The 11,057-nt window shown below is 37.2% G+C and overlaps 1 protein-coding gene across 1 annotated transcript in view; it reads left to right on the forward strand.

Annotated features, from left to right (window-relative positions):
• LOC131658598 (GDSL esterase/lipase At5g45910-like) overlaps nucleotides 1–10,770 on the forward strand; it is a 23,825-nt gene extending 13,055 nt beyond the window's left edge. Inside the window, exon 5 of the mRNA XM_058927875.1 lies at nucleotides 10,609–10,770. Within this exon, the coding sequence (XP_058783858.1) occupies nucleotides 10,609–10,770 (162 nt within the window). The remainder of the gene's footprint in view (nucleotides 1–10,608) is intronic.
• Nucleotides 10,771–11,057: the final 287 nt, after the last annotated feature.

Here is an 11,057-nt window from a genome sequence, read left to right on the forward strand (position 1 = left end):
AATCCTATTCTTCATTCAAAAGCTAAACATATTGAGATTAAACATCATTTCATAAGGGACTATGTTCAGAAGGGTGTTATATCTTTAAACTTTGTTGATACAGACCATCAATGGGCTGATATCTTTACAAAACCCCTGGCTGAAGATAGGTTTAAGTTCATTCTGAAGAACATCAGTATGGATTTGTGCCCAGAATGAGAAGATGAGAAGTTCTCATGTATGAGTATCTTCTGAAATGAATGTGGAACATTCTTTTCCAATCAGAAGTTCTGATTGAAATCTTTTAGAAATTATGATTCGGTTATTACTAACGTTTCATTGTCTAAGTTGATTCAGAACCTCTTTTAAAGCAAAACAGCTGTTACGTTTTATCTCGGGATGGTAAACCTGTCGTTACTATTCATGGATAAACGCGCGTGCAGTTGAAGGGACGCCGACCATAGGTAACTGTGCTAGTCACCTCATTTGTCTTTATTATCTCTCCTCACGTCACGTAACATTAAATGCTAGTCATCATTCGTTTCATTTTATTTCTTTTTAAATACTCTTCAAACTCTTCTCTTTCCCTCTCATCTTTCTCTATCTCCTTCTTCTCTCTCTCTCTTCCATATCAAACCCTACTTGTTCATTTTTCTGCAAACCCATCATGAACTCTTCATCAAATCCAGGAAATAATGAAAATGATCAAAACAACAAAAGAAAAGCTGTTGAAACATCACCTTCCAAACCCAAAAAGATCAAAATCACCTATGATCCTCTCAAGGTGAATCCATTCGAAGCAATGTTGTCTGGAAATTATTCTAGACGAGTGTTTCATCCTCCTGGTGAAAGCCCTCCATCATCTCCATCTTCTTCCTCATCTTTCGTCCTTCAAGACTCAGCTTCCTCTTCATCTAACCTTTCCTCTCCCTTAGTCTCTTCTGAAGGAATCTCTTCATCTTCACCTGCTGGGAATGTTGTCTCTGGTAAAGATGGTGGAAGATCTGCATCAGAACCAAGTCTCCCTGACTCCTCGCCTGAAAGCCCGAGAAGCAGTCAATGAAGCGTTTCACTCCTTCATGGCATGCTGGCACAGACGTTGTCTTAGCTAGGGTCCTAGGATTTGGTCTTTGTAGTTTTCTTTTCCTTGTTGCTTCTGCTTGTTAATCATAGGAACTTCTTGTAATATCTTTTGATTATCAATGAAAAAGTTTCTTTGATTTACATTCCAGTGAGTCTATTTATCGTTTTTTGCATCTGAATCTTTTTAAATTTTCTTTTTGATGTTATGACAAAAAGGGGGAGAAGATAAATGATAAATGATTTGATTAAATCTATCAGTTGCTGGGTAAAGGCTCCCACACATTCACTAACAAGAACTGCAAGTTCTATATGGTTTAAGTGTTTTGCAGGTACAGAGAAGTGAAGTGAATCTTCAGAAGCAAACACTAGAAGCAAAACCATAAGAAGCGTTATTCTGTAAAAGGAATAAGCTCTTGAAAACTGAAGCAAGCTGAGTGCTGTCAAGCTTCAGAGATCAGAAGCAAGAAAGAAGAATGAATCAGAAGCACTGATAATAGAATTTGAATATCATTGTCTATCCTGTTCTGACAAAATTCTATTTGCTCTGATACATATAATGTTATGGCTCTGATACATTATTTGCTCTGATACATTATTTCAGCCTATATGGCTCTGATTCATATAATGTGTTCAAACATACATTTTATGTTCTAACTCGTTCATGCTGACTTTTGTCGTTTAGTTTTTGTTCTGTAACATTTCAGGATGTAGAGATGCTCTGATGATGCTCTGGTACATTCAACAATGTTCTGATACAAATCTAGCATGAAGTGATGATTGGTAGACATTCAAAGTTCTGAAGCTATCCGAGGGAAGCAGAAATCAGAAGATGTGAATGTTCTAAAAGATCCAGAAATTCAAGTTCTGAAGCTGTCCTGAATGGAAGCAGAAGTCAGAAGCTGTGAATGTTCTGAAGATCAAAGAAATTCAAGTTCTGAAGCTGTCCACGATGGAAGCAGGAATCAGAAGCTGTGAGTGTTCTAAGGATCTAAAGAAATTCAAGTTCTGAAGCTGTCCAATGGAAGCAGAAGTCAGAAGCTATGAATTCTCTGAAGGCAGAAGCTTATATGATCGTCTCTACCGAAATAATCAGGGAAGTCTTTTATTAAAGTTCTTCGAGTATTTATTTCAGGGGGAGATTATTTATCTCAGGGGGAGATTGTTAATCTCAGGGGGAGACATATTCATATGCTTATGCTATAGCTGTGTAATTTGTCTTTTGCCGTCTACTCTTTCTGATCGCAAATTCATATCATTTATATATGTTTTTGTCATCATCAAAAAGGGGGAGATTGTTAGAACAAGATTTGTTCTTATCAATTATCTTAGTTTTGATGATAACAATAATATGAATTTTGCTTAAGATAATATGGTACTCTAATCCAATGCAATTTCCCTTTCAGGAAATATATAAAGAGTACGCATAATTCAGCGCTCAGAAGTTGTGTCTCAAATGGTTCAGCATGCAACATCAGAACATGGTCTGGCAAGACATCAGAAGATGGTCGAAGCAGAATCAGAACATGGGTCTATGGAAGCATCAGAAGAACATGAGATCAGAAGCACTGAAGATCAGAAGATGGTATCACGCTCAGAAGCACTTCAAGGTCAGAAGATCAGAAGATGCTATGCACCAAGCTGTTTTTGACTCTGATGATATTCAAACGTCGTATTCACAAACATCAGATCAGAAGGAAGTACAGGTGGCAGACTACGCTGACTGACAAAAGGAACGTTAAAAGCTACTAAAGGCTACGTCAGTAGACACAGCGTGAACAAGGCTCGAGGTAGTTGACAAAAGCGTATAACATTAAATGCAATGCTGTACGGAACACGCAAAGCATTAAATGCACTCAACGGTCATCTTCTCAACGCCTATAAATATGAAGTTCTGATGAGAAGCAAGGTTAACGATTCTGCACCAAAACAACTTATATCAAACTTGCTGAAACTCTGTTCAAATCTAAACTCAGAATCTTCATCTTCATCAACTCACTACATTGCTGTTGTAATATATTAGTGAGATTAAGCTTAAACGATTAAGAGAAATATCACAGTTGTGATTATCGCTTTTAAGAAGCATTTGTAATACTCTTAGAATTACATTAAGTTGTAAGGAACTAGAGTGATCGTGTGATCAGTATACTCTAGGAAGTCTTAGCAGTTGGCTGAGCAGTTTGTAACTAGAGTGATCGTGTTGATCAGAATACTCTAGGGAAGTCTTAGGAGTGAACTAAGCCTAGAGTGATCGTGTTGATCAGTAGACTCTAGAAAAGTCTTAGAGGGTATCTAAGCAGTTGTTCCTGGAGTGATCAGTGTGTGATCAGAAGACTCTGGAAGACTTAGTTGCGGACTAAGTGGAAAACCATTGTAATCCGTGCGATTAGTGGATTAAATCCTCAGGTTGAGGTAGATCATCTCTGCGGGGGTGGACTGGAGTAGCTTCGTTAACAGCGAACCAGGATAAAAATAATTGTGCAATTTATTTTTATCGTCCAAGATTTAAAGTCACACTTATTCAATCCCCCCCCCTTTCTAAGTGTTTTTCTATCCTTCACCTGCATGGTCATCCCATTAAAATTGCTAATCCGAAGGTACAGCTTTTATCCTGAGCGACACTTAGCGATTGTAGAGTTGAAATTGTGAGCACGGTAAACACCTATTGATCCTAGGGATAATCTCCTTTGTAGATCCACTGATCTTGTTTTACTCCTTAGCTCTTTAGAATTGTAGAAGTAAAAGGGTAACCTCGAATTCTTCTTTGGACATGTCAAACCTGTAGAGAATAAACCGTCAGCGGTGGGTTTTCGTCGTATCGGAACTTCATGAGTTTCCTTTGACTGAACCTCTTTTGCTTTTCCTAAGGATAGTATCACCTATGACCCTTTTTTCTTGGTGTGGGGCTGACATATGTCGAATTCCCTGCATCGTAGTTGTGCCTCTTTGTTCAGGATATTGCCCCAGTTAGACTAATCCTTGCTTGATGACAACCTTCATTGTATTCATAATCCTGTTATGACAAGGCATGGACATGCGGCTGGCATAGCAAAAGGCATCTTTTTTTCTTTAGCAAGACTAAGATCTTTTATTCTCCTTGCTCCGTAGTCTACGATCCTTTGATTTTTTTGGGAGTTTCGGGAAACCGTCTAGCATGGTTGGTATGGATGCGGGCGAAGATAGAAATGCAAATGTGAATGTATGAATGCATGAAAATGCAAATGCACGCGTAAGCGAGAGACTCCTTATATTGTAACTCCGTGTATGCAATGCAGACGTGTAACATATGATCCTAGGGATAGCCTTAGAGGCGACATTAGACCCTCTTGGAATCTTTGCAGGGTAAATGTTATGACGCGTTAAGGGGAATCCCTTGGATTCGAGAGTATGCAGAAGATAGCGGCTAGTGACCGTTCAAGACAGTCACTAAATCTCATGGCCATCGAGAGGCCAATCAACATGTACCAATGAATTTGTCCCTCGTGGGAAGGTTCTCTATGCGGAACACAACCTATCTAAGGACGATATGGACGAAGAGCAATCCCTACAGGCTAGGGATGTGATGTGTAAATGGAGATCCAAACCCTACAAGTTAGAGGGTGCGCGGGAATAAGCATGGAGTGACCGTTCAGGACAGTCACTAGATCTCATAGCCATCGAGAGGCCAATCGAACGCATGCTAATGAAGTTGTCCTTCGGGGAAGGACGCGTCGTTGCGAAAACACGTGGATGTAACATAAAATCCCTATATGCTAGGGAGTACGTAGTAGCAAGCACGGGGTGACCGTTCGAGACAGTCATTAGATCTCATGGCCATCGAGAGGCCAATCGACGTATGCTAACAAAGGTGTCCTTCGTACGAAGGACACGATTTTAAGAATAGGATCCCTATAGGCTAGGGAATACGTAGGGGTACCTGCAGAATTGAAACGCATAGATACTCGAAGCATATAAATTGCAAACATATAATAAGTACATAAGCACAAAAGTCCTAGGTTCATAGGTCCGACGTAGCGGCTCTTGGGAGCCAACCTTTTAATAGGGGATGTTCTAGAAGGTCTCATGGGGTCGTTCGTAGCCTCCGAGACTTTTTGTCTCTTCGGATTTTGGAACAACTCATTTTATCCATGAGGTTCGAATTTTTGGGGTAGGTTCCCGAAGAGATCAGCTAAGTATCCAGTCCAGCCCTCCACAAAGTCAAGCTTCGTTTCGGACCTTTCCAAATACCTAACCCACTCCGAGTGGAGTTATCAATGAGACTCGTAGGCGATTCATACTCCCCTATTGATCTCAAAGTTAACTCCCACACTTAGGGTTTTAACACAACATAATAACACAACAGTGCATATAATATAACATTTATGCAATTAAATGCAAATATATAAACATATATAATTAAATAATTTTAGGCAGAAATAAATAAAAATAAAACGAAACACAAACCATAAAAATGGCGAATTAGCCAAACCCTAAAAAGTTTGCCAAAAACTTAAATAGCTCGCCAGAACCTAAACCCTGCCAAAACCTATAGGAGCATGGTATTCACCATTATAGTTATCCCCAGCAGAGTCGCCAGCTGTAGCAACCTGCCCTAAAAATTTAGCTTTTAGAGTCGCCACCTATTCTGAAGGGCGAATAGGAAACCCTACGCAGTATAGAGACCAGAGTAAGATACTATATTCAGGTCGAGGGAAGGTGTTAGGCACCCTCAACCTTTTCCTATTGGCTTTGAATCTAAGGCAAAGGTTTATGGCTAAAATTATTAAGGTTATAGCTAAGGAAGTGAACAGGGGAAAAATTGAGATTTTAGGGAAGGGGACTCGCCTTGTTGCCAAGTGCCTACGTACCTCCTTATGGAGGATCAGAGTCTACGTAGTTCGGGGGGCGGGTTGTACGCCCTTAAGGTTTGAAATTTGATTTGAAGGCTTTGAATAGCCTATCGTAGATAAAAATCTGTATTTTGAACTTGAAGTTTGAAAGATGTTTGAAAAGTGTTTTGAAATATGGGCGTACAACCCTGATTTAGTATGGCACTATTAACCGCAATGATCAATAGGTTTGATCACCATAGTTAACAGATTAGTAAAGGATTGCTGGCAATTCTAATCGATAGATTCGATTATCACTTTTAGCAAATTGATGTATTTTAATTATTAATTTATGAATTTATCGTTACCCCTCATAACCGATAGTTTCGATTACAAATAATAACGAATTGATAAGGGGAAATATGCTAATCATCATAACCAATAAGATGGTTAAAACCATTTAGCAAAATAAATTTATTTGAATTTTAATTTATAGGATTTGATTAATTAAATTAATCGATTATTAACCATCGCGACCAATAAATTTAGTCGAAACGAATAATAAATTGAATCCTAATATTTTGGGCCAGATGGCCAATGGGATTGAGCAAACCCTAACGTGGTAATTTTAATAGGGTTTTTGTGATTATAATAATTAAATATATTAAATCGAATAATCGAAAAAATAATAAACTAAACCCAATCCTAATTTTATTTTTCCTAATCCTAATTTATAATCTAAATTACACTCACATTAATATGTTGAGAGAATTAAAGAAGAAATTATATAAATGATATGTGAATAATATACATGCATATATATATATATATATATATAAAATAAGAGAAACCTGGGCTTCGATCATGTATTGCTACTCCATAGAGGAGTACCATGGAGTTCTGTGCTCAGGGCCTTTAGATCCACACGACGGAGGAGATCTGGGGGTGTATCATGCGTCCCCCTGAGATAGTACGTACGTGAGCCAGAGGATTGCTAATTCACAAAAATAAGCGCAGCGGCTGGGAATCGAACCAGCGCGTCCTCAGTCCCAAGATCCTTGCTATTGCCACTAGGCCGTTTTTCCCTTTCTGTTTACAAAGCAAGCACTGAGTAATATATATTAGAAAACGTAACAGCATACCACTTAAATGAAATTCGCGCACTGGCTGAAGATTTCGAATCAACCCAATCAGCGGTCAACACGTCGTCATCTTCTCCAATGGTCCATCGCCTTAGCCCCTGCCTATACCCACGAACAGCCATCCGTAGCCATAGATCCTGCAACTTCAAAAATCGACCATAAACAACATAAATCAAAAGCAAAACCATGGTTGAAATCGTATCGACCTCAGGAACTCGAAGGTATCTGTAATCCCATGTGATTTTTCCTAAAACATAAATCCCTCTTTCAAAACCTCACGAACCCTAACATGGGGGATGATCGTATACGTACGAATTTATCAAATTAAATACCCAGCCATGATCTAAACTTCATCACAAACGTAGATATGCAGTCAAAACGTATTAACAATGCATGAATGTAAGAAAACAGAACCGAAATTGATCGTGAGAAAAACGTGACTTAGAGGAAGAATTCCATGAAGCTTCGGGCCTGCATAAACATCTAGGAATGACCAATGATGCTTCAAGAGTGCACTTGAATCCTCAAAACGCCCAGAATCCACCCCTATCCTTGAACACGAATTTGATTTTTTTGGAAACTTTATGGACTCGGTTTTGATCTTTGGAGGCAAGAAAATCCCCCCCTTGTGCCTGCAGTTGTCGTTAGTATATATGTGGGCTTGAATTAGGTCAACAACTTGAAGGAAATCCAATATAATCTTGCTCTTTGATGGTGGAAAATTTGATTGATAATTTTTATCAAATCTTTCCAAAATTGCTCTTTTCTTGGCCTTCAAACTTGTGCACGAATTTGGATTTAATTATAGTGATATCATCATGATATTTTCATCACATAATACACCTAAAACCAAATCTTTGATTTTCTATTATTTATCTTAATTAGATTTAAATTAAATGAATTAAAATCAAATTTAATTAAATAAAATAATAACATGGCATGGGATTGGGCCAAGGGTTCATAACAATATTAGAATCAAGTTTGGATCAAAGAAATAAGGGCCCATTTAGAGAATTTTCAAAATTAGTCAATATCTCCTTCATACATTCTTTCAAACTTTGCCAACTTTAACGAGACATAACTCCTTCCATATTTGTCATATAAATATGTTCTAGGACTTTTTGGAAAGCTCAAAGAGTCTTCTAAATGACCTTTTTTGTTTCATCTCAATTGAAGTTTTCATGCTCAAGTTATGAGCGTTGACTTGAAAGGTGTTTTTTTGTTGACTTTTTGGAGGATCAGTTGACTGTGGATCTTGGGATTGTTTGAGCAAAGCTTTGGAATTGAATCTTGAACTTTGGATCATTGTAAATGGAATATGGGAGGCAAATTTTGGGGTATGACACATAGCTTCTTCCATGCATCTTGATCTTGATCACGTATGCTGGCGCCAACATCTTCATCTCGTCTTCTGACGCCAATTTCTTGGACCTTCTGATGCCAGAAAGCCTTATACCAGATGGTGATCTTTTTATAGCTAGTCAATTAACTTGTCTATGAAAACCAATGAACTTTTGCAAAGCTCCTGAATCAAACATCAAACAATGGTTAGTAGCAAAAGAATTTTATATCATGTTTGGCATAGAGATTCTGAGAATAGATACTATCAAAATCATACTTTTTCTCCCCCTTTTCCAAAAATCAAAAGAAATTAAGGACAAAATATTATATTTAAATGTAAGAGATAAAGATACAAATGTTTTAAATTTAGCATCATGATACAATCTGATAGGTGCAAAATTTTCTTTTAAATGTTCGAGATTGTTTCTGGAAATAATTATTTGTGATTTTTAGCATATATGTTCCAAAACAGAATAAAGAATCAGCGAAATAACAAGCAATGCAACAAACCAGTTTACTGATAATTTCTGTGACAATAATTTACCTCTTCCTAACAGGCTTTCAAATTGATCCAAGTGCTTCCACCTATCGTTATGCAGAACCGACTAAACTCCAATCCACTTGCATATGAACCCCCACGCACCTGCAAATACTGGACACTAAAAATATATATATGAGAAACTGATTTCTCTCCCACTCACTCTCCCGAACACCCAGTCTGCCCCTGGCCTATAACACCCCTCATATTTAATTTATCTTTAGTAGGGATTCTGTTTTGCAGCATTCTCCATACCATACACGCCACTTTTGACAGAATTTCCCTATTTCGCCCACGAATGGTTAGATGAAGATTAGTCGATTGACGATAAGTTCTTATAAACCTCTTTCACCGAATACTCATTTTCTGTGTGAAACCTACCTATATCAATTTGACATATGTTCTTCCACCAATTTGAGGCATTGTTAGATTCCAAGTTCATTCCCCCATTGTTCAAACCGTATTTATTCACTAAAGCTTCGTACCATATAGCCTTCCTCTCCGATTTGACTTTCCACTCCCACTTACCTAATAAAGCTATGTTGAACAGCCTTAGGTCTCTAATTCCCAAACCCCCTTCTTCGAACGATATACACACTTTTTCCTACTTCACCCAATTTATTTTTCTCTTTTCCTCACAACCCCCAAAGAAATTATTTAAACATAAATTCAAATTTAGAAATGATACATGTTGGCGCCTTGAAGAACGAAAGGAAGTAAATTAGGACTATATATAAGACCGATTTTAAAATCACAATCTGACCACTAACAGATAACTAGTTGCTCTTCCATTGGTTTAACCGATATTTCACCGGCTTTACCACTTGATTCCAAGTATATAATCTGTTTGGGTTTGCCCCAATTGGAAGATCGAAAAAGTTTTGAAATTTTGGTGCAGCAGACTCAGATGTCCTATAGAATGTCAAGACATCCGGTCTGTCATGAAGAACACAGGCAAGACATAAACAATTTTACACAGTACTGAAAAGTAAAGAACACAAGCAATTGTTGATCAAGTTCGGTGAAAAACGCGCCTACTCTGGGGGGCTACCAAGCCAAGAAGAAGATTCCACTATCAGTAGTACTCATGGTTGTCAAACTCGCGGATAGACCCGTAAACTCGTACGAGTTTACGAGTCTAAGAAGCATAAACGAGTAGACTCGCACATAGAATCATTTTTTATAGACTCGAGTAGACTCGGGTAGACTCGCACAAACTCGTATAGACTCGCGAGTCTATCATAAGTTTACGGGTCTATACGTTTTTTTATTTTTTGTTTTTTTAAACTATTAAAGGTCCAAATTTCCCAAAAAGATTTTATTTTAATTTTTTTAAAAAATCCTTATTTTGTTTTGGTTGTAGAAGAATTAGGAAGTCTCTCTCTTCCCCTTTCTCTCTCTCTCCAAGTCTCTAGTATGAGATTTCTATGGGAATATGACTATAGAATTAAAGAGGTTTACAATTCGTGTCCAAAGCTTAACTTGTAGCTCCTATGATTTTGAATGGAATTTGGATTAATTGTTATTTGTTTGTTTATAGACTTTATTTTTTATTGTTTTAGAGACATTGGGTTGAATTAATATTTACTTTGCAATTTCATTCAAAGAAAAAATATGTTGCATGAAAAGATAAATAATTTGGTTTATGCGATATGCAATTTGAATTTGAAAAGTAGAAAAGGAAAGAGTGTTGTGGTTTCATTTTAAGATATTCATTCAGATGATGAGTGGAAAACTGAAGATCCTGATGAAGAAAATGTGCAAACTACAGTTATTGTTGAGTGATATTATTGTTAACAATGTTATGTATGTTGATGTTGTTGTTATTAATGTTATGCAATGGTGGGGCGACAATGTTGAGTTAGGTGAAAGTGGAACTTGAAGCAATCCAACAATGGTTAATGATGAAGTTGATTCATATGGGGTAGAGTTTGATAATGATGCTCAAGATACCGATGAAGAAGATGGTGATGATGATTTCACTAGAACTTTCGACGATTGAAATTATTAGCATATATGTTTTATGATTTCTTTTTGCTTTATGTAGTAGTCAATTAAAAAGATATTAGTACTTTAAGTCTTTAACTGCATACTCTACTATTTATTTGATTTATTTTTGAGTTTTTTGATAAGAAATTTGTTATAGAATCTGAAATTTAAATTTTAATG

Source organism: Vicia villosa, linkage group LG3, assembly GCF_029867415.1.
Source record: "Vicia villosa cultivar HV-30 ecotype Madison, WI linkage group LG3, Vvil1.0, whole genome shotgun sequence".
NCBI lineage: Eukaryota > Viridiplantae > Streptophyta > Magnoliopsida > Fabales > Fabaceae > Vicia > Vicia villosa.